The sequence below is a fragment of the Lissotriton helveticus genome, chromosome 3_1, assembly GCF_964261635.1.
Source record: "Lissotriton helveticus chromosome 3_1, aLisHel1.1, whole genome shotgun sequence".
In the NCBI taxonomy this organism is placed as follows: domain Eukaryota; kingdom Metazoa; phylum Chordata; class Amphibia; order Caudata; family Salamandridae; genus Lissotriton; species Lissotriton helveticus.
The window spans coordinates 634999648-635024349 of NC_136061.1; the positions used below are offsets into that span (position 1 = coordinate 634999648).

The 24702-nt window shown below is 45.4% G+C and overlaps 1 protein-coding gene across 1 annotated transcript in view; it reads left to right on the forward strand.

Annotated features, from left to right (window-relative positions):
* The window catches only part of HCRTR1 (hypocretin receptor 1), an 89241-nt gene that overhangs the window by 34081 nt on the left and 30458 nt on the right, over nucleotides 1–24702 (forward strand). The window contains exons 2-4 of the mRNA XM_078682092.1: nucleotides 5563–5896; nucleotides 8272–8450; nucleotides 18708–18951. Coding sequence (XP_078538218.1) covers nucleotides 5563–5896; nucleotides 8272–8450; nucleotides 18708–18951 — 757 coding nt within the window. The remainder of the gene's footprint in view (nucleotides 1–5562; nucleotides 5897–8271; nucleotides 8451–18707; nucleotides 18952–24702) is intronic.

Genomic DNA, 24702 nt, shown 5'->3' on the forward strand with positions numbered 1-24702 from the left:
ACGGAAGGCCTCGGACTGGACTGGACTGCTACGACGACGGACGGACGAACTTCGGACTTCAGTTACAGGTGGGCCTCCGGATACCTCGAACCTTGGACTCTCGGCTTGGGCTCTGGTCGGGACTCGCCGCGTTCCTCACCGCCTCGTCTGGACGCTGGACCGCAACCTCCGTCTCCTCCGTGGGCCTGAGGGATACTTGAAGCAGAAATATCTGCACGTGCACGGTATGGTTCCGTCACGGCTGCAGAGGATCAGGGGGCCTGCGTGGCTTCTCCGGCGCGTGGGGAAAGGGCAAGTCCCTATTCGGGCGCCATTATGTGGTAAATAGATAAATTATTACCAGATCTATTTTTCGGAATTAATCAATAAACAGGTAGCTCAATAAATAAGAGTCAAGATTCGAGGTAGCTGAAGTTTACAGACTTTAATCAGGCATAAAGGACAGGAACAGGACAGCCTGTACGGGAATAGGATGGCAGCTGCCGGGGGCAGGATCTGGGAGCATAAGGGATAACTTTTAATAACAGTGCACAATATATATAGTTAAACAAGATACATTACATTCAATACAGTAGGCGTAGCAGTAGGCGTGGTTCGTAACAGTCGCGAAAGATAAGGCAAAATGATGTAACAAGAAGGCGTGTACAGGGCGTATACATAGACATGTGATGCAAACGTAACAGAATATGTCATAAAACGGGGCGGAAACATGGAGGGGGCACCTGAGCAGCTGGGACCTCTTACCTAGTGGTGCGTGCAAACTGACAATGACGTGTTACCAGGGAGAACTGGGGGCTATGACTTCTATGCTAAAAGAGGAGACTAAAGTCTGGAGTGTCAGAGCGACATGTACCCAGGCATATCTAGTATCTGGTGTTTAGAGTACATGTTGATAGAATCCAAAAGTTATCAGGGTAAAGGCTAACAGACACTAAGACTGGTGCATGCATTATTTTATATGTGGTGCGTGTGCGGGGAATATTCTATGAATATTAATACAGTATTTCTCTTACATGGAGACATAAAGGCTAGACCATGACGGAAACTATTGATGCGATTCAGTAGCTTAGGAATGCAGAGAAGGAGGGCTGGACTGATAGCTAGAAACATAACATACTCTTGGCAGACTGGGAGGCAGAGCCAGGCCGGGCCGGGCACTGCGAGGCATAAAGTAAGCTAAGGGTCAGGGATGCAGGTGGGGGCTGTATCGCTCCTCGGAGAGGGTTCAGGAAACAGGAGCTGAATCTGAGTCCGGGCCCTTTTGAGGCCTAGAAACGGGGACAATTCAATGAATTAACGTGCACACTGTAAAACATGGCAACGTAGGTCAATACTCGTTGCTTTCACGAAGACTGGAAACTGGCATATTAGAGATGGACACAACTGTAATTGCGTCTTTAATCGGTCAGAGGGGGATACATGCATATCGATCATGCACATATGACATAACATGGGGAACACGTAGGCACATATAACATGGCAAAATTTACTTTTCCACAAATTCATCAATCCATCCATCATTTCAGTCATCCAGCCACCCATTCACTCGTCCATCATCAACCCTTTTACTCATCCATCCATTCTTTTACTCATCCATCCACCATTTTACCCATCCATCTACCCTTCCACCCATACATCATCTATTTACCTTTTCTCTCATCCATCCTTCCACTCACTTATCCATCCATCCATCCTTTCTCTTATTATCCATCCTTTCACCCTTTCATTCATCCATTCACCCTTTCACTAATCCATCCAGCCATCCACCCATCCCTTAACTGACTCACTCACCCACGTTTTCACATTAAATATGAGCTGAGCCTACGTCTGCAGAGTTGCAGACAGAAGAGGCCCATCATGAACTCCACCCTCGCTGTAGTTCCTACAGCAAATGGAGGGGTTCAAGATGCCCCTCTATATAGGAAATCTGAAAACTTGGAAGTCATGAGTCATGCATGATGCACAGTGCCAGGACGTGAGGTGACCGTGACATGGTATTGTTTCCAGGTCTTTATGTGGGATGACAATACTGGGGGGCCTCTCTAAAGAGTGTTTTTGATGTAATTAAAGGCGTAGCTTAAAACACCTAAGCTAAAAATCTTTGCTTAGCATAGTGTGCTGCCCGACTGGTATTTTGCTGCCTCTGTCATTGCATCCAGATATATAATACAACAAGTAATGTTACACCTACAAGAAGCCAGAACTATTGGCTTTGTCAATGGTTGTTATTGCATAAAATAAAAAAGCAGCAACCATGGCTTCGTTGAATATAATATTGAAAAGGCATCAGTTCTAAAATGATGAGACTGTGACAGAACTATAACAATAACCCCTTCTTTTTAACTTCTTTCACCGCCTTCTTTTGATGAACTGGATTCTCACGTAGCAGCATTGGTGTTTTTGTATATTTCGTCCATCTGACAGGATGCCCTGCCCTAGACTGAGACTGAGACTGAAGGAGGACCAACTCATGCTTTACTAGCCCAGTCTGGCTCACTGTCATTCTGTATGTGGCAATCAGCCGCATACAGAATGACAATGGGCAGGGTGGGGCTGCTCGTGTACTCAGAGGAGGCGTGCGAGGCAGCCCCATTAGGGAGTTGAGGAAACTCACAGGGGAACAGTGCTGTTCACCAAAGCCCAGAATTACGGCAAAAGGCATCCGTAAAAGGGATCATCACGGACAACTGAAGTGCGATCCAAATTATGGACAGTCTATGAAATTTACAGGCGGTTGGTCACCCTAGTTACAGCTCTGTCTGATCATGCCTGGCTTGGTGCTCCCACGCCCAGGTTTCCAGGGTGAGGAAACACTGACTAGACCAAGTTTTACAGCTGGTATTTCTGGCTTTTGAAATCACACAAGGTTTTGCCTGCATCAGAAGCCAAGTCTCATCTACCTTTTTCTCTGGAAAGGGGGGAGCATACAATGCATTACCCAGCAAGAACTATCCTTCACCTGACCGCCTGTAGGCTCATTGGTACCTACCTTTTCGACGCAAAAGCCCTCGCTCACATTTACCACCCGCTACGAGTAGGTGGTAAATGTGTGTGTTAAACCACACAGAATGTGCTGAATTCCACATAGTAATTCCTCGTCCACACAGTTATTCCCTATTCCGGGGCTGGGGGAAGTTAACTTGTAATAGGCAGAATCCCATGCATAGCCACTGAAATTACGGCTGCTGGGACTCTCCACATGGAATTCCTCCTAACTTGTAATTGGGGCTGAACATCAACTAGTGGATGTCCAGACTGAACTTCTTGTTTGGTCTGATGCAAAATGTGAATGAGACTTACGTCATGTAACGACTGAATGGGGCTAACCCAAATGCAGCAATATTTGAAACGGGTTGACCCATAATTCCGAAGTACTTAATTTGAGCTGGATGTTTCAGATAGGGCCACCAGCACTGACTTTTAGGGACCGGCACTCGTTTTTTTTTCCATCAGCAAACTTAGATCCAGAAAGGAGGCAGAAAGAGGGAAAAGAAAAAGGAAGGAAGGAAACCAGTGACCAGGTAAGGAAGCAGGGATGCAAAAGGGCCTGCAAGAGGCAGGGTGTGTCTGATGATGGATGAGGGAGGCATGGAGTGGAATCGAGACTTTGCTTCCTAGCCATTGGGCTACCACAAGATTCAACAGAGGCAAAGGACAGCTGAGAAAATCTTTGGGCCCCAGCACTTCTTTTCAAATTAAGCATTCTTTATACGTTTTTGTTGTCATTGACAGGAGTGCAAGCAGACAGGTAAAGCTGTCTGTAGTCAGACCTAAACAGAACTGAGGGTCTAAACTGGATTAAAATTGCAGTGTAGTGCGTCTTCTACCTAAGGCTTAATGACCCTGCAAACTGCTTCCTTTCATTGCATCTCTTATAATAAGAGGGAAATAAAAAGGTTTCAGTCAGCAATGCTACCCCATGTGCTGTTAATTCCATCTTTAACTTTTCATTGTAAGGAATGAGGGGGCATATTATCAAGAGCGGCGTTAAAATTATCGCGAAGAGAATTCCAATTGAAGCCCATGTTCACACCAGAACCTGGACTTCTATTGGAATCCTCAAGGGCATATTATCAAGCCCATTATCGCCGCTTTAGCAGCAGTTTTCTGCAGCTACAACGGCGCTAATTTTTAACGCCGTTCTTGATATTATGCCTCGTGGTACTTGTGAGGCAGTGTTTTATCATCCTGCACATGGGTGTAGATAGTCATTGTTTAGGAATATTAATAAAGCTCCCATGAATGATTTGAGGTGGGTGACTTTCATTTCAAACCCAAACGTTGCCTGAAAGAGACTCTGAGTGCTGCACCTGCTGTTTTTGATATGTTCAAGGAATATAGAGGCAGATGTGAACAGCACGTAGATCTTGCCTAAGGATGCACCTTGTGAGACCTTGTGTAACCTTACAGGCTGCCCACTGCTTAAAATTGGTTGGCTTCCTTGTCACTCTCATCTGCTTGTTTCCTATTCATCATCTTCTGTAGGCGTCCGCCCTCTTCGTATGTTGTTTGTCCCCTGGAGCCTGGATGCGTTAATTGTGCCCTTCCACTGCTCATTTTTCGAACGGACCAGTTTTCTTTTGGCTAAGCATTCCACGAGAGTGTGTGTGTTTTTCAGCTGTCTCCGTCGTGTGATTCTCTCCCCACCCCTTCCATCTTTCTCCCTCCGTTGTCCGTGTGCTTGCTTGCACTAACCCCCTTGCCCACCCCTCCATTACGCGTGTGCTTGCCCCAGCCCCTCCCACCCAACCTTCATTGTCCACGCGTCTGCAAAAATGCTTTCTGCAATGCGATAAACCGATTGTGTAATTGTATCACAGGTTACCTAAGCACAAAATGGGTTTAGAAGGGCACAACGAATCCCTAGTTGGAAAGGGCTTCTTTATTGCATCTCTTCCAAATAGTGATTTGTTATGGCAAGTATCAGTTTTTGCAACTGAAATTAATGTATAGAACACTGAACATTTACCGACTCCCAAAATGGAATGGAACGTCATTTGCAAATGGGAATGTGTCCCTATGGTACACCTTTCATTTAGGGAATGTACAAAAAGTTTGTTGGGGAGTCGGCAATGGTACAGGGAGCTTTTGAAAAGTTTCTGACTATTTTTAAATGCAGCTCTGTTTCCTTTAAGGAAATTGGACTGCATTAAAAAATATATTTAAAAAGCGATCACAGACATGGTGATCTGCTGACCCCAACTAGGTCACCATCGCTGTGAAGGCTATTAACTGTAGCAAGTTGTAATTTCTCGTGAATAGTGATGATGTCAGTCAGATTGCAACCCACTACCATTTGGAATTTTGCGAATAAACTTATTTGTACATAGGTCGGTTTGCAAAATTCCACTTGGGTCACAAAAATACTACTCGCAGTTTCTGACTAGTGATTTGCAACCGGTATTTCGTACATCTGGTCCTAAGTGCTTCACAGAAACTTCACATTTAATTCAGACTTTCCAGATATGTTGCAATGAACAAAAGCACGTTATTTATTAGCCAATGTTTGTTATTGTTGCTGTACAGTACCGTCAATGCACTGATCTTTACTCTTTCTTTAAGCACCACGTGATCAGGAAGAGATCTGAGCCAGACTCATTGGGGTCTCGCGGGTGCATCTCCACAAGTGTCCGAAGACCTCCCGTGCCAGGGAGCCCCCTACCTGCCAATGCGCAAATGGATCTACCAGAGGCAAACAGCACCCCCACCTGGCTGACAAGAGCTGAGGGAGGATCGCCTCTAAACGGGTCACATGGACCAGCATTTACCGTCGACTATGATGACGAATTTCTGCAGTACCTCTGGAAGGACTATCTGTACCCCAAGCAGTACGAGTGGGCGCTCATCGTGGGGTATATCGTGGTCTTCCTCATTGCTATTGTGGGGAACATGCTGGGTAAGTTGAGCATAGCCCTCAATGTCCACTCAGGTTTGTCCATCTGACCCTCCATGCTCAGGATGTCACAAAACCTCATAGAATAAGGACCTCATTCTGAGTTGCAGGAAAACAGTGATCCAGGTGTCAGCATTGTTCCCCCCCCAAATCAGCTTCAGAAGCGGAGCTGAAATTTCGTTCTGACCCCACAGTTACCGAACAGTTCATCGTCCATGTAACGATCCCACGGGAGGCACAGGTCACAGTGGTCAGGGCTCTGATATTGTCACGGCTGGATTATGCCAATGTTCTTCACCTGGGTATTTCAGAATATCTAACCCAGCGCCTACAGGTAGTGCCAAACATGGTGGTATGCCTGTTGAATAAACTCCCTAAGCAATGTACCATATGATCCGCGCAGGGAGGGTGGCTGCTGGCCCCTCAGAGCTGCGGTTGTCCCTGATAACGCCGCTGGTGCTAGCCAGCTCTTGTAGGTGCTCCACACATCAGGAACGTGGCTAAGCCTCTTTTACTGGACAGTTTCGCCTCCTGCAGGACCTGGGTCTCTACTTTCCTCTCTGGGCAGAGAGGACACTTCTAGCCTCTAGGCAGATCCACAGCGTCTCTAGCAAGTTGTCCAGGCTACAGATGATACCCTGCACCGCTGGGAGACTGGCTGTTATGCAACCAGCAGGCCTGGATCACAGCAGTTCTTCCAGCTGCCGGCAGAACACTCCATTCCTCAGGAAAGAGGAGCTGGGACAATGCAGAATATTTGGAGTCCCATCTTTGAACTCATTATCCAGACAGGAGATTTGATCCAATATCTAAATTCCAGGTACCGGTTTGGGGAGCTTCGGTTGCAGATATAATTTTCTGGCTGCAATGCATCACAGCCATATTGCAAGCTAGTAGCTCTCAAAGCAGATTTGAGCGTGGAGATTTTTTTGTCCCAGGCAAAAATTAATGGCAATGAAGGAAAGACAAAAGAGCAGATCCTGCCTAAAAACATTGTCACTATTAACTATAGAATCTGCTGATTCACCCCCACTCCCCTACTATCAAGCAAATGGCAGTGCTCAAGAAGAATTAATCAGAAATCCCCTGCTCAGAGGTCCTCAAAGAATTTCTAAGCGTAGACCTTTTTCCATTCTCCCTCACTTCTGTGCCTCAGACTCTCCCCTTCACGTCCAGAAATGCAAGCAATACACTGCCCCTGTCTGGGCGGATATATTCCACCGTAAATCTTATGTCATGTCAAACAATGGGCTATCCAAAGTTGATCCCACTTGTGTCAGTAACCAGCATCAGACCATAACAAGTAGTCTTGCTACCATCCATACCTTATATGCACACACTTGCCATGCACACTAGATGTCAGCTCAAGGACCAGATGCCACACCTAAGTGGAACTTTACAAGAGAAGAATAGATAGACCTCAGTCTTCCTGGATCATCAAGTAAATCTGTTCAGTATTATAAATCCACAGAAATTGGTATTCTGCCACCACCTCTTCATATTCACAACTCAAACATGGATAGTAGCCCAATGTCAATAAAGAGGGAATGCTTGATACCTCTGTCCAAGTCACGTAACAGGTCAGGTTCTGGGCCTTGGATTCACCGTGCACAGTCCTATGCCCCAGCACTCACGCTGGCTTAGCATGTCAGCTTGGCCAACAAAAAGTCACGATACCACTTTCACATGCAGTCACATCATTCGGGACAGAGGTACATTCTTGTTTCCCACATAGTGAACATTCCCATTCCAACACCCAGCACATTATCTCTGGAGTCAAAGATCTAAGAAGCTATTAAGTCCTATTTCAAAGGCCCCAACATAGACCAAGAGGACGTGTTTCCTGCCACCAGCACAGACTGTAGGTACCTCAGTGGTCTGTACAGACTGAGGGAAGTGTCTTATTGAAACCAAAACAGACTACATGGACCACCTCTCTGACATCAAAGTTGACTTTCAAATCCTCCCCAACACAGCACACAAGATCAAGATGTACTGATGGACCCCACCACAGACCCAAGAGACCACCTCACCGACACTGACAACAGTACAGAGTAATCAGACTGTTTTACAAGCCCTAGCTCAGACTGATGGGGCTAATTAACTGGCACAATTATAGAATGAAGAGTTCCTCTTTCTAAATGACACCTCCACAGACCGTAGAAGTCCGTCAACATACTAGAAGTGTGAGAACCCCCCCTCTCTCTCTGGCACGTTTATTTTTCGTTCTCGCTCTGTTCTTAAAGTTGTTGTGATTTTACTCACACATATTCTGTTCACTCTCCCTTTCCCCATGTCCTCCTTGAATCGCTCATCCCGCCCTACCTTCCCTGCACGTCTTTGGTCTTTGTTCATCCGCCCTCTCCCTCTCTCTGCAGTCTGCGTGGCCGTCTGGAGGAACCATCACATGAGGACAGTCACCAACTACTTCATCGTGAACCTGTCCCTGGCGGATGTGCTGGTGACGGCCATCTGCCTGCCGGCGAGCCTGATGGTGGACATCACCGAGAGCTGGCTCTTCGGCCACACCCTCTGCAAAGTGATCCCCTACATGCAGGTGAGCAGCGCAGGGCGAGGCGCTATGATGGGATGAGTAGATAGGACAGTGTTGACTTCCTGTGGGGTCCAAGCACATCAAGGGCAGTGTAACTAGGGCAGGGTCTCTGCATGTGCACTGCGAGTCCTCTCTCAGCCACGGGTCACTGAGACTACAACTCAGGTCAAAAATGGTTTCCCGCTCTACACAAAGACGGGAAACCTGGGAAACGGAATAGTTTCTTCCTAGTTAACGTTAAATGAACATGAACACACGGACGCAATATATGTCCTGATTGTACGACTGACATCTTTCCTGCTCAGTCGGTGTACACAATACATTTACTAAGAGTGGCTAAAACATATTGGGGCAGATTTACTACTTCTGGTGCATCTCTACTAATCAGCAGGGATGCGCCAGAAGAGTTGCGACGCATCTGCCCACCCGTGCGCCACCACTGATGTGCCGCATTTGCGTGTCGTTCCCCCCCCCCCCTCGCCCCTCCGCGGAAAGCCGACGCATTGCTGGAGTTGCGTCGCAAGCGCGCCGCAGCTCCAGCAAGGCTTGGGGCGTCTCTATCCCCAACATGCTGCGTCAATCCTTATGCCTGCTTCAAGCAGGCGCAGGGTTTTGACGCAGCATGGCTGGAAAAGTGACTCAACCATTTTTAGGAGGCGTTCCTGCGCTGGAACGTCCCCCCTGTGCAAGAACGCTCACATGCAGCGCAGGGCTTTACAACGTGACGCATCTCCCGAGATGCGTCACATTGTAAATAGCCCGCAGCATGGCGCTGGCTTTGCGTCACGTCACAAAAGTGACGCAACGGCGGCACAAATCTGGCGTAAGGGGCTTGTAAATTTGCCCCACTCAGTTCCTTTCACCTACAAGGACACTACTCCTAAAGACACTATAGAATAGCTCAACTTTTCAAGTACGCAAATATTTAAGTGCTTCTTTAAATAATTCACATCACCATGCAGGTTAAAGGAATATCATTTCAAATTGTTCTTACATCATGTGCGTGTAGATTAGGGGTGTTGCAATGAATGTTTTACACTGGTTAACAAATAACTGGTTATGTTGTGTAATTCGGCGCATGCTAAAGTGGTCTGTGTGTCCTGGACTGGCCTCACACAGTTTGCCACTCCACTGCAAGTTTGGAGGCGAGTTCCCTGTTTAAATAGTTCCTGCACACACTGCCCTAATCCTAGGCTGTTGCTAAAGCTTGTTGACTGGAAATCGGCGCACATATTCTTTCACATTTCGCTTGAATTAAGTCCTTAAAGTAGAGGGATCAATAAATATGATTTTAGATGGGGATCCGTTTGTGGCCGTTTTCACCCACTGTAACCTCTATCCTATGCCCTCTCAAGAATCTTATCTCAGCCACGGATTTCCATTTGCTGGTTTTGCCAGGCAATGCCAGCTTGAACGGGTAGAATCGGTGAACAGGCCAAACTTGTGTGACTTCAGATCGGCATGTGAGTTGAATGCCAACAGGAGGGCGAGGAGAGGTACCGTGGCTCGGCCATCCCTTCCATCACAGTCTTGACAAATTCTGTGCAGTGGTAATGCCGAGGACCGCGGGGGATGAGATGAACACGAGAGGAGTTCCCTACAGACGGGACTGTTACCTTCTCTTGTGCCTGCACTCAGTTCTCGTGTCAGGGCCAGACGAGACTTTTACATAAGGGTTGGAAGAAGGATCACACCGGACTGATTTTCCCACATCCTAAAATGTGTTGGACTGAAGGCCTTCACCGCTGCTTCGACTCTTAGGGAAGTGTTGTCTTCTGCCCTGGATCGAGTACTGCCTGCCCTTAATCTTTGTATAACAAAGGCGGACATTAGAAATATTACATCAGAGATGCACTGCATTAGTCACCTGTAAATTCACAAATGACATCCTGTTTATTTATTTATTTTTTAATTTGTAAAGCGCGCAGCTACCTCCAACGGAGGTGTCCCGGCACTAAGGCAGTCGACTGACGCAGGGCACACTCAAGCTCAGAGACGGTTACAAAGACAGGTTTTTAGAGGTCACCTGAAGGCAGGTTCTGGTTCAGTCAGGCGGAGAGGGAGCGGCATGGCATTCCACAGTTTTGCAGTCCTAACCGCGTAAGCTCTACCGCCTATCCTCGCCTTGTGAATGCGGGAAGTGGTGAGGAGCTTCAGGTGGTTAGATCTCTAGGCCTGGTCATGATGGTAGCGTTGGAGTCTAACTCTCAAGTAGGCCGAGCCTCGGCCCCTGGTTGCTCTGTAAGCCAGGGTGAGTGCCTTGAATTCTATTCTCCTTATGACGGGCCGCCAATGAAGGCTTCTCAGGTGGGGAGTGATGGAGTGACGGTAAGGCACCTTGTAAATCCGCAGCATTCTGTATCATTTGCCATCTGCAACTCAGATATGCAGGGAGACCCAAGTAAAGGGCATTAGCATAGTCCAGATAGGACGTAATTAGGGCATGAACCACGTCCCCCTGCAGTCAATCGGGAGGATGTGGAGGAACTTCCGCAGGGTACGATATTTACCGAAGCAGGAGGAGACTTGCAGGATCTGGGACTTGCAAGAAAGATAATTATCAAATTTGAAAGCCAAATCCGGATCAGACACAGTACACTAGAATTAACTCGACCTCCTCAGTTTTCTTCATATAAAACGTCACGGTGCACTTTGTTTGCACCCAGTTTGTGCAATTTCCTCTCTCAAATAGATGAAAGACATGCACAAGAAAACAGGCTGGATACAGTTTTATATAAATGCAAGCAGGTGACTTATTTAAGAAGCAACTTGTGATTGGTCCTTGTAAGGTTGAAAGTCTGGGGTTTCAGGCACCAGTTGTCCTTCCTTGTGTTGTTTTGTTTTTCTTTACCTGTGCTCCTGGCTGTCTTGTCCCTCTGTGACCCTTCCCCCTATAGAACTCAAAGTGGTAACGCATTGCTCACCAGTACAGACTGTGGCTGCAGCTGGCTAGAGGGGTAACCGTGGGCGTAGTTCGAGTAGTAGCGCTATGCGTAGGTACACGAAGTGCACTTCGCACTACGCGAGCTACGCGAACTGCGTAGTGCACTGTGCAAAATGCTGTTCGCACTGATTGCACAGTGCTGGATGCTTCTCCGCACCGTGCAATCAATGCGAACCGCATCTTGCACAGTGCAAGCGGTCGTTTTCTGCCGCTCGAGTAGTTTTCTACTCAAGCGGCAGCTTTCTCAACGCGGACTGGTAGTTTGTTATCGCGAGCGGTCGCGAGCATACGCGACCAATCGCAATGAGAAACCTGACCTACCCACGTTGAGAATCTCACCGGGAGGTTTATTTTCCACGCTCGTGATCGGCAACTTGATGCTGCTGATTGTGAGCAAGGAAAAAGTCTCGCCGGAATGTCATTTTGGTCTGCAAGCAAGCAAAAAATGACCGCTCCGCTACGCTACGCGTGTTTGCACTGTGCTACGTGCAATTCGCGTAATGCGAAGTAGCGCAAACTACGCGAGTGTAGCGTAGTACTTCACCCAGGGTTATAGAGGGGTACAGAAAGTACCCCATTCTTTGTCCTCTAGAGAGTAATCATCTCCTGATTGGTTATGAAGTGATTGGTTGGTAGAAGTCTTTCAGAGTTTTGGGGCAAAGACTTTTTACATTTTACTGCCCCTAGGGTGAAGCTTACCAGCCTCATTGTACAACTTCCAAGCATTCCCCAGGATCGAGGCTTTCGTTTCGTCAACCTTGACAGTGGTTTAATGCGAAGTCCCCCCGCAGATTGTAGTGGGAAGCCCCAGAGTTTCTCATATCTCAGATGAAGGTTCATTAGCCTTCAGCTAAATAGGGAACCCCCTGAACAGTGGGGCATCCCCCTATGCCACACGGGCAGTTGTGGTGGGTGTTAAAATAGTTGTATTTATATCTATGATCCCTGTTAGTGGTATTCAGGCCCACAGTGGGATTAGCACGCCACCAGTGGCCAGCCCTGTGCATGTGACCCTTTCCCACCTGAATGACTAATGGAGCCATCTGTAGCCCAAATATTGGATCGCTTTTCAGATGCTTGTGAGGTGTTTGGAAACCTACAAGCCAATCAAGTTCCTTCCAAACAGCCATGGACGAAACTTGGAAAATGCTATTTGCAGTGTGGTCAGAGAGTTTCAGACCTTGAACATTTATCACTTTCAATTGTAAAGTGAACTGATGTCCAGATACCCGGGACAGTATAGATACTGAACGGGATGTGCACTAGGCATGGTGTATTTTCCATTTCCCAGTTGGAATCAAGCTGAAGCTCTTCCCATGTCTACTGGCATGTCTGCCATATGTGACTGGTGAGCTGTGAAGCAGCTTCAGGTGAGCAAGGTGTATCAGGTGAGGAAGGTGTATCAGAGCTTCCAAGAACACCTGATGCGTAAACAACCCAGCCTTAGTTGAGACTGACTAACTAACCTGCACAAAATCTAAAAGACACAATGTTCAGATGAGTTTTTAAGGTGTGAATTCTCCTGGTGGGCACATCTTCTGCAGAACGGACCGTTGGCGCCCATTTCAGCACCGGAGGGAGCTGGTGGCCTGCATGGCCGTCATCTGAAAGGGTGCATTCCTGGGTCTCCCTTCAAGAGCACACAAGCTCTGATCGGCCTGGCGTCCAGTGAGACCAGCTCTAACCCTGTCACAAGTATGCATGGAGCGTGTTCTGGGTACTCTGTAGACACCTTTGCTGGACAGCTCCCGAAGAGTAGTGCTTCTGCCCCTTTGCACCGGGATGAGTGTTCACAATTTTAACTAAAAAGTCCAAACTGGAACACATGACCCGAACGAAGTGGGAATTGAGGCAGACGTAGGTAACCCTAACTGCAAACTGGCCAATGGGCAGCTATCTCTGAGCAATCAAGTAGAAACAGAGCTATGAATATGGTTTCTTGTCCAGTAGTTCATGCCCCTAGCCCTGAGGACAGTGACCCTCCGTGACATCCTGGACCTGACGTTATCAGGCACCAGCATCAAGGATTATTCAAGGTGCAAAGAGCCTCTGTTCGCTTACTGCTCGCTTGTGGAGAATTATGCCTGGGGCGTCCCAAACACAGTTCAAAACTAATGAAAGAAATTGAGTTAGTCAAAACCCAACCTAGTTATACAAGTTTGGTGCACATGTAGATCTGGAAAGCCTCCGGCATGCTGAGGCTGCAGCTGCGAATAAGGTTCCTCCTACTATGCTCACCCTGAAGCAGACCACTCCTGAAGCTGACGAGGATTCTGCTGCAGGAGACATCTCATTTCTTACAAGTGTTTCAACCAACATGGTGGCATCATCTTTGTCAGAAATTAATGATCTGCATGTTTTTCTGTAATAGTCTCACAGAAGCAAATCCCCAAAGAGCAGGTTTTTAGAAATAAAAAACAATGGACCTGATGTGCGGAGATGCTTCTCCCGCCACACAGGAATCTTTGTTGACTCTCCCTCCCTCCACGTAGGGTTGTTTGTTGATTATCCCTGCCCGGGTGCACCATGTCTTGCGTTGCAGACCAAGACAGGGGGCATCTGCAACAGCACTAGCCCTAAATAGGGAAGACCTCCCTGACGCCAGGCTTCACTGGCAGCCAATTAGAAACGCCCCCACCTAAAGGAGGCGGGGAAATGAGAGGTTAGAAGGACAGGTCCGCTGGTTTGACGTCTGGCTACTGCTCCCCAAACACGCTCGGCTCCTCGTAGGGGGGGGCGTGAGTAATAGGGTGGACCAATGGTTCACCAGAAGTGGGAGGGGCTATCCCCTCACCACAACCCCTAAGCATTGATTGGCTAAGGCCATGATGCAAGTTGGCCCATCAGGTGGTAGGCCGCGAGGGACAGCTTGCCTTATGATCGCCTGTAAGATAACCCACCATGTTGGCATATTTGCTATGCTAATAAACCTGCAGCAATTTTTCCCACCAAAAAGTTGTCTTGTCTGCTTATTTATGTTACATGTATGTTGCTGCGGGAGGGCTGGTGAGTGTGGCCGATATTGGCACTAATGCATTTCGCGGGCTCACATGTTGCTCCTGAAAGCAATGTGTAGTAAGGATGTGTCTGCTGCCTCGAGGCTTGAAGACTGGCACTGTTTATTTTGTTCACAAATGAAAAAAAACGACATTCTTTTAAGACGAAAGTGCTTGTGTCAAGCTAGTCTGACATGAAACTGCAACCTCAAATGTAATTACTGGGAGCAGTCTCCGCAGCGTGATGCGCCCGCGGCCTCTTTGGGCCACCCGCCAGGATCTAATTTACTCCCTTAGTGTTAGTTCACCAACCTCGCTCAACGGTGATGTGACCCAGAGGACCAGGAAAAGCGATTTTCTTAGGAAATTAACAAACGGAATAGAAAACATTTACATCACCCACGACACCTCCCACTAAACTACTTCAATAACTGGCTTCGGTAGTGAAAGACACCTTGGGAGTTCTCCATGGTGCTGAAAACACCACAGTTTGACAACTGTCCATTCAAGCCTCGCGTCTCACAAACCCAACTGCTTTGTGGAAGTAACACTCGGCGGTACATACAAGTTTGCTTGAAAGCACTGCCCTCTGGTGGTGAAAGCTAACTTAGCAACTGCGGAAAAGTCTTGGGAACGAATAAATGCCTCAGACGGTAACCCTTGTTTGTAGAATGGTTTCCCCTACAATTTTTAACAAAATATGCTAGAAACTACTCTTTTTCGTAGTTACTAATCCTTTTACCTGCTCTGTTCTTCTACGTGAATAGCAAAGACGTGCAGACATAGCATTTTCCAAAGTAACACCTCTGACTGGCCACTGACCTTCATGGCTGTATTAACAATTGTGTTTTATTGTACCGGATACAAAACTTCACACTTCTTCCCCTGAGATAAACCTTGACAGCTGGATCTCAGGTACCACTGGAGAGTGAAGTAAAGTAAAGTGTGCAGTCCCATAAACAACTGCAGTCCAACTATCTTGCACCCTGGGCCAAAGGCAGAACATGCTGTATCACATACCTGAAACTGCACAACCAACAGAATCTCGAAAAAAAAGTGTGAAGGTTCCAAAGACCACTCTACCCTTGTGAGCACAATTCCAAGAGATATCATCAGCCACAAGCAATAGCAAGTAAAGAAAAAGTAGAAAAAAAATTGTAGTTTCAATTCACTTTTATCAGTTTTTCAAAGGGAGGCTGCATCAGAACTTTCACGAGCCTGGTTTTAACTCCTTGCAGTATCTGGTTCATCTACAGAATAGAAAGAAACATCTTTAGAATGTTCCTGGGCTCTCTCAAAGAACAACTTCATCAAAAGGTTTCTTAAGAACAAATTACATACTTCAACCTAATAACTATATTACTCTTCTGGTTAAAAATAGGCAAACATAAACAACGTTTTTTAAAATATGTTCTTACTCCTATATCAGAGGGGATTTAAGGATTCACATTCAACTGAAATTGCTTCTACTTATAATTAGTAGATGGTCTTCTGAAGTCTTTCATTGTTTAAACCGAAACGGATGATGACCAATATTTAACATTTCAGGTGCTAGATGCATACACTCAGAGTACCTGCTTCCGATGCAGCATTGCTTATTGCCCATAGAGGCGCTCTTGGCTCACTAAGACCAACTCTGGCCAACATAGTCAGGAGCTGTCAACAGTAATGATCCCAAATGTCCCTTCTTTTCCTAAGCACTCTGAGTAAGAGGGGATTACGGAGGGCAAGGATTCCTGCTTCCCCACTATCCCTAACTTCTGAAACAGCACCTCTTTCCCAGCCCCATATACCTCCTCCGTGAGTTTCTCTACCTCACATGTTGGCTTTCTCATATCTACGAAACAGGAATGGTCATATCCTTTCCTTCCTGTTCTCACTAGATCATGGGTACCCGCAAAGATTTCTTGAGGGGCCACAAATTACTGTCTGTGGCTTCCTGAGGGCTGCACCAATGCCAGCAGGGGATGGTCGGGTGTTGAAATGTGGGTGTAGGGGGATGCAAAGCAGATGCATGGTACAGATAAGTTATCTAGCAAACATTCTTTGCTTCTTTAGCTCTAGTTTAGTTAGCCTGCAAACAAAATGCGCCCATTTCACAGCTTCCTGAATGTTCCTGCTTTGTCAAGTGAACAACAGCCCAGTGCTGCAATTCACCAGGGGGCCACGTTTATAGGTCAGGGGGGCCACATGCAGCCCCCGGGCAGTACTTTCAGTATCCCTGAACAAACAGGTCTGGTAAATTGATAAGACAAAGTCACAAAGCAGGCTTAGCACGCCACCAAGTGATGGTGGAAAATGTACGCAACTGGTCTAAAAGAACCTTTTTTAGTGCTTGAGGAGAGCATCAGGAAGCAAAGTTGTATTTTACCTGGAACTACAATAATGTGTTCCCCATTTCTGCCCACCAATACTTCAATAACCCATGAACTGTATACAGCAAGACCCTCATATTCCTTCCTTCATCCCTGGTGACCCCAAACCAAGAACCTTTTATTCTTCCACTCCTCCTCTTTGAAATAATCCAGTACACCACCATAGTATCTCCCATACCAAAACTGCTATGTCTCTTACCTTCCAGCCTCTGGCTATCTTTCACACAAAGTTTCCCAGATCCTCTGCAAACTCCTTCAGAAACAACGCCCCTATAATGCTTACACTTCCTTCATCTGGTGTGCTCTAAAATCTTTAGTCTTGTCCTCCGCCATGGTATCTTCCCTGATAAGGACATAATCGTCCTTCGTTCACCCTCCAGTGCATCTCCCAAACCAAGACTGGTATATCCCTTCAATCCTCCTCCCTGCTGCTACCTCTCATACCATTGTTCCAATATCCCAGCTATTGCCTTAGGACTCCCATACAAATACCGTCTCATCCATGCCCATGCCATAGCCATTCCTCCTTAATTCGGAAATTTCCAACACCCAACTCAGAAAACGCCTTCCTTTTTCAGGCTTCATATCCTATAGACAGAAACAATTGAATTTCATCCTGTTTGTAACTCCTTCTTCCTAAAATCCCCACTTTTAGACATTGCACCCATTTCCTCCTGTGATCTCTCTCACACGGCTCCCAAATCACTTGGTGTCTCTCACTTTTGTGGTCCAATATTTCAAATATTCCTTCCCTCTTCTCCATGGTCCTACCCACGCCAAGGACATATTTCACTTCACTTCTCCCATTGGTCTCTTCCAACAATTACTCTTATTATTTTCATCCTCCTTCCTGGAATCTGCCACTGAAAGGCCACCATATCCCTTTATGCCTTCTTCTTCGTATTGTCTAATTAAATACCTCTATATTTCCTTTCTTCTCCTTCCTGATGCTACCAAACCCCTATTCTGATGTCTCTTCCCTTCTCACTGATATCACACGCACCAATGCCACTATATCATTCTCTCCTCTTCCTCATACCTTCTATACCAAAGTTCTGATATACTACTCCCTCCTCTATCCTGGAATTTACAACTGCCTGGCCCTACCAAAGTTAACATATGACTGCCATCTTATTTTCTGGGATTTCCTGAGATCTGCAAATCTTCATTTCCTGCTCCCTCTTGCCTTCTGATATCTCCTCATCATGGACAACACATCCCTTCCACACTCCATGGTGTACCCTACACCGGTTACTACGCCTCTCCTTCTTGCTAGCCGCCACACCCCGTCTTTAACCACTTCGACGCTAATGACAAAGCCAGCTCGTCATGGGCGTTACCTGCCCTGCGCTCATGACGAGCTGGCTTTGTCACAAACAAGCCATTTGCTCCTCTTTCAGCGCAGGGCAGGTAAACGCGGTAGCGCTGAAGGTGTTAATACTTCTTAACTCTATTCATTGATATCTCTCTGGTCATCACAGATCCTTCCTATTCTTTTATGCCCTCTCTCCTTCCTGACATAAACCTCATCAAGGACTCTCTGTTTCTTCTCACCTAATCATCCCTGGAACCCACCACGTAAGAAACTCGAGATCCCTGTCCTGACTTTCTCTGTCTTACAGGATGGAACCCAAACCTCTACTTTCAGTCTTTTTCCCTAGTGTTGTCCACTCCTGGAACCCAAGACCGTCTCATCACCAAACAGTAGAGCTCTTACTCAAGGATTTAAAAAATCCACCATTCCCTCTGCTTATCATCCTACCTAGGCTTGAAAATGTTCAGTCTCTTATTTCTTCTGCAGGGAAATGTGTAATATCTTATTCAGCGGCATCCTCTTAAACCCTCACAACTGTACATTCACCCTCTTAAACACAATTTTACCCTAGCGTGTTTGATGAATCCACACCACATTCAGCCTCACTAACTCCTTGTTTTCTCCCTTCAGACTGTCTCTGTTTCTGTATCCGTGCTGACCCTCAGCTTCATCGCGCTGGACCGGTGGTATGCCATTTGCCACCCCCTAATGTTTAAGAGCACAGCCAGACGGGCAAGAACCAATATTGTGATCATCTGGACCATGTCCTGCACCATGATGGTTCCTCAGGCTGTGGTGATGGAGTGCAGCAGCATCATCCCGGAACTGGAGAACAAGACCCGCCTCCTGTCTGTATGTGATGAGCACTGGGGAGGTGAGACTATCCGAAGATGCTTTACATTAGCAAAAATGCAAGATCCATGCCCTGGGAGGTGTACATATCTCAAGGTGCTTTACATTGGCAAAGAATGCAGGGACCTCTCTAGGCCACATGCATAATGGGAAACCTCCAGAGCTTCACACAGTACAATGATATATCTTGCAGGTCCCCCTCACCCACACAGCCAGCACAACCTCCAAGTATTAATCCTGCAAGACTACATCTTCCCGTACCTGCAAAGGTGCACACTGAGGAACCTTCAAGCTTACAATTGCAGAGATGCCTTCCAGCTATACCCTGGCATAATCTGCACAGCATTCCAATTCATGGATACACCAGTTATATCTAGAAGGGATAAGGCTAAAAGACATTAGAGCGATTTACAGTAAATCAAACAGTGGGATCCTTACAGGGAACATCTTAACTACAGGAGAACACAGTAACAACTGAATGTGAATGTGAATGTGAATGTGAGGGGACAGTGTTGAAAAAGAGTATGATAGAGATTAGGTAATTTTTTTTTCCTGATGCTTACCAGAAGGACAATCTTTATGATTTCACTGAAAGGATCATGGAACAGCAGTTTCTGGATAGGAAGGTGACCTCTGTAAAAGGAGTGGGAAAGTGCGTGTGAGGGTTCAAGCTAAAGAGTCTCCTATTGATAATGAATTTGCTGTAAATGTTTCCCGCCTCACGAAATTTTCTGTTTTTGATTGTGGTGGGGGTAAGGTGGTGTGAAGTTAGTTCTGCAGGTAAGTTTGAATATGGTAGGTCGTATTGAAGTAGATTTTTTCCGAAAGGAAGCTTATCAAGATGTTTTTACGATCAGGAAAGTTATGATTGGACCTTTTCTCTTCTGTGGTCATACAAAGTGCGGTAAACATTTTTGAGCCAGGAGAGGAAAGAAGGCTTTAGTTCTTTCGTGGCAAGTACAACTATAAGTTAATGGAATTTGTAATTTGGATTTCGTTTTTGATATTTCGACTAGCTGTTCAAAATTATGAGTTGTTTACCTTCATTTGGGCATTTAGGTGGCCACGTCAAAACAGAGACCTAGCCAGGGCCCCACCTATAAACTTTATGCAGGCCGCAAGGAGCCCATGCCTGCTTGGCATTACCAGTGATCTAGCTGAGAAGTGGATGGTGTGAGTCGAACCCTCAAACCATCCTGCTAGGACACCAAGTCAGGCAGGCATTAACTTTGGCTTGAGTGATGAGAGAAATATTTGGGATCCAACCCTCAAACTATCCCAGTAGGATACCTCTAAGACCTCAAGATAAAAGGCATTAACTATTAGGACTCCTAGCTCGGTGGGCATAAACTATGGGTTAGGAGTGGACAGAATGACGCCGGCCCCTACACATCAAGCTCCCTGCCAGACCCCAGGCCTAGCAGGCATTTCCTAGTAAGATGCAAAACAAAAACCCTTAATATAACTCAGACGAGAATAAAACTCCCTAAATGTCCAATGTTTGCTAAATCTCTGAACCTAATCCCCAGAAATAAGAGAGGTGCTTTTCAGGAACTGCCTCTTTGCCAGCGGTATTTGGCTCTATGTTGTTTCTGAACCAGGATAATGGAAGGACTGTTCCAGGGCTGTCATGTTCAATCAGCATGTCATCCCATTCCTCTCTGGCTCAGCCGTGGACATGTCTGTACCGAACAGTCTCCAGTGGCAAACCCTCATCCCACTGGCCTCATCACGCCTTTTGGAGAACGAAATATAATAAATGTGTAACCTTGATGCCAATTTCTTAACCCAACTAGAAACCTGTGTCCTTTTGACATCGGGATCGGAATTCATACACGGTTGTCTAAAACTGTTGCTATTATAACTAGCCTACCTTTCTATTCACTTTAGTTCGGCCAAAAATGTGGCCATAAAAGCACACATAAACATGCAACAATCCATAAAAAAAAAAAAATTAATAATACGGTTTTGATAAAAACCATCAGCTAGAGAGTCCCCGCAATAACAATAGTTGTAAACATAGCAAAAATAATAAATTACACACTAGCTACTATCTTACATCGCAGGCTGGTACCTATAAAGTGAAGAGAATAGTTTCATGATCGAAAAACTGGTTCAATAAATTGAACTGGCCAAGGGGAAAACAAGATGCACCCTCACAAATCCTAGCCTAAACCTAGTGAGCAATAACCTATCCCAAGAGTCATCAATCCACTCTAGGTATGGTTCCACGGGTTCACTGACACAACTTCGATGTAAAAAATATTGAGGTTAAACATATTGAATACAAAATATATCGACTCCTATACTTTAGTACAAAAATATTGATGTAAAAAATATAGATGAATAAAATATTGAATTTTATATCAATATAAAATAATATACATTTAATATACATTTTAATAAAATATAACAAACATAATAATGTATACATATTATAGTTACTTTAAAACAATTAATAAACTATTATATTTAATTTATGTTAAAAGTTTGAAATAATATAAAAAATAAAAATATATAATGATTTAAACTATAATCTATAATAAACTAAAACATTAAACTATTAGAAGATATTTCAATATAAATTTCACAATTCAATCGGTGCAACAGTAGGGAAAGTGTTGGATAGCAAAGGGGTCAAATTAACTATTCCCACTCCAGGGAGTGCAAAAGTAGAGTAAGTGTTGGATAGCGGAGGAATTACATTTACTATTCCAACTCCAGTGAGTGCAACAGTAGGGAACGTGTTGGATAGCGAAGGGGTAAAAATTACTATTCCCACTCCGGTGGGTGCAACAGTAGGAAAAGTGTAGGATAGCGGAGGGGTAAACATTACTATTACAACTCTAGGGAGTGCAACAGAAGGGAAATTGTTGGATAGCGGAGGGGTAAAATGCACTATTCCCACTCTAGTGAGAGCAACAATAGGGAAACTGTTGGATAGTGGAGGGGTAAAAATTACTATTCCCAATCCACTGAATGCAACAGTAGGATAAGTGTTGGATAGCTGAGGGGTACAATTTGTTATCTCCACTACAGTTAGTGCAACAGTATGGAAAGTGTTGGATAGCGGTGAGGTAAAAATTACTATTCCAACTCCAGTGATTGCAACAGTAGTGAAAGTGCTGAATAGCAGAGGGGTAAAATTACTATTCCCACTCCAGTGAGTGCAACAGTATGGAAAGTATTGGCTAGCGGAGGGGTAAAATTTACTATTCCAACTCCAGTGAATGCAACAGTAGGGAAAGTGTTGGATAGCGGAGGGGCAAAAATGATTATTCCTACTCCAAATAATGCAATAGTAGAGAAAGTTTTGGATAGCGGAGGGGTAAAAATTACAATTCCCACTTCACTGAATGCAACAGTAGGATGAGTGTTGGGTAGCGGAGGGGTACATTTTTTTATTCCCACTCCAGTGAGTATAACAGTAGGGAAAGTGTTGGATAGTGGAGAGGTAAAAATTACTATTCCCACTCCACTGAGTAAACAGTAGGGAAAATGCTGGATAGTGGAGAGGTAAAAATTACTATTCCCACTTCAGTGAGTGCAACATTAGTGAAAGTGTTGGATAGCAATATTAAAAAATTAAAGCATAATATATATCAAACATATAAAAAGAACACATATTATAATATTAATTACATATGACAAAGACCTACAAATATTATATAAAATAAAATGGTGAATACATATATAAAAAAGAATTCTTTTAAACTGAAAAATATTTACAAACAAAAAAAGTATTACAGCATAAATCTATTTATTTTATTTCCTACCCTATAACACCACACAAATAGCAAAACACTTCAACATTTTTGATTAAATGCACTTCCATAATTAAAATAATTAATAATCAATAAAAAGATATTATCAATAAAAAACTAATATACATTAATTGACTGCACACGCTTTAACACTATAATATCCACAACACACACCTAAATTAAACTATAAAATGATAAAACACAATTAAAACTTCTTTTTAAATTAAAAACTATTAATATTAAAAACTAATATTTAAATAATTAAAAGGTATTTAATACCCACCCTTTACCCATTTAAAAATAAAAACACTCAAAAAATAATCAATTACACAAAATAAATATCAAATAATTAACATTAATTACCAACTTTATATTAATTAATTAAACACAAATTACTTCCCACCCTTTACTCCTATAAACACCACAGAAAACACCTAAAATTAGTTACAAAGTAACCCTTTAAGTATTTAAGATTTTTGTTTAGTACTTTGGGCAAAATAATCAAAATAATCAAATGGGGGGTTTACTTTATCCAGGCAACATTGCCACGTCTAGGGGGTGCGTTTGCACAGTGGTGCAGGAAGGGGGTGTAGCCTGATGTGACAAGTGTGCAAATGCGCCCTGTGGCACATTTTAAGTTGGGGGATTAAGTCCCCTTGAATCCTGAGGGTCCCTGGGGGCCAACTAGCCCACCAGGTACCTCCAGTATGCACCAGGGAGCTGCACTGCAGAGAGGTGTTCAGAGGCCACGCACCTTTTTACACCACTCTGCTACACAGCTCTGTGGTGCTTACTGGAGGCATCTGGTGGGCTAGTTGGCCCCCAGGGACCATCAGGGCTCAAGGCGAAGTAATCCCCCAACTTAAATTGCTCCAGGGGGCATGTTTGCACAGTGGTGAAGGGAAGGAGCGGGGCCTGACATAGCAAGTGTGCAAACGCACCCCTGGCACATTGTAAATTGGGGAATTAAGTCCCCTTCAATCCTGGGGGTGCCTGGGGGCGAACCAGCCCACCAGGCACTTCCAGTATGCGCCAGGGAGCTGCGTTGCACAGAGGTTTTGAGAGGCCAAGCCCCTCTTTACACCTCTTTGCAATGCAGATCTGTGGTGCTTACTGGAGGTAGCTGGTGGGCTAGTTGGCCCCTAGGAACCTTCAGGACTCAAGGGGATTTAATCCCCCAATTTAGAAATGATCCAGTGGCGTGTTTGCACAGTGTTGCAGGGAAGGGGCAGTGGCCTGATGTGACAAGTGTGCAAAGTAAACGTGCCCTGTGGCGCATTTTAAGTTGGGGGATTAAGTCTCCTTGAATCCTGAGGGTCCCTGGGGTCCAACTAGCCCACCAGGTACGTCCAGTAAGCGCCACAACGTTGCGTTGCAGAGAGGTGTAAAAAGGGAAGTGGCCTTGGACTACCTCTCTGCACTCAGCTCTGTGGCAATTACTGGAGGTACCTAGTGGTCTAGTTGGCCCCCAGGGACCCTCAAGATTAAAGGGAATTAATCCCCCAAATTAAAACCCGCCAGGTGGCGCGTTTGTACAGTGGTGAAGGGAGGAGGTGGGGCCTGATATGACATGTGTGTACTTATGCAATCACTCTGCCAAAAACCAAATACTTATAAATTCACCATGCACTCTCCTGGCAGCGCTCTAATCATCCAGTCACTACCCATGCACTGATGCAATGACTCATGCACTAACTCATGCACTGCTACAATACCCTGAGCAGTACCCATGCAGTCCAGCCATCACCCGTCACTACCCATGCGCTCCTCCAATCACCCAGCGAGCACCATGTACTTATCCAATCACTCCGTCAAAACCCAGGCACCTTTAAATTCACCATGACCTGTCCCTGCACTTCTCTAATCATCCAATCATTACCCAAGTTCTTATGCAATGACCCAGGCACTAATACATGCACTGCTACAATCCTCTGAGCACTACCCATGCAGTCCAGCCATTGTCCTGTCAGTACCCATGCACTTTTTCAATCACCCAGCCAGCACCATGT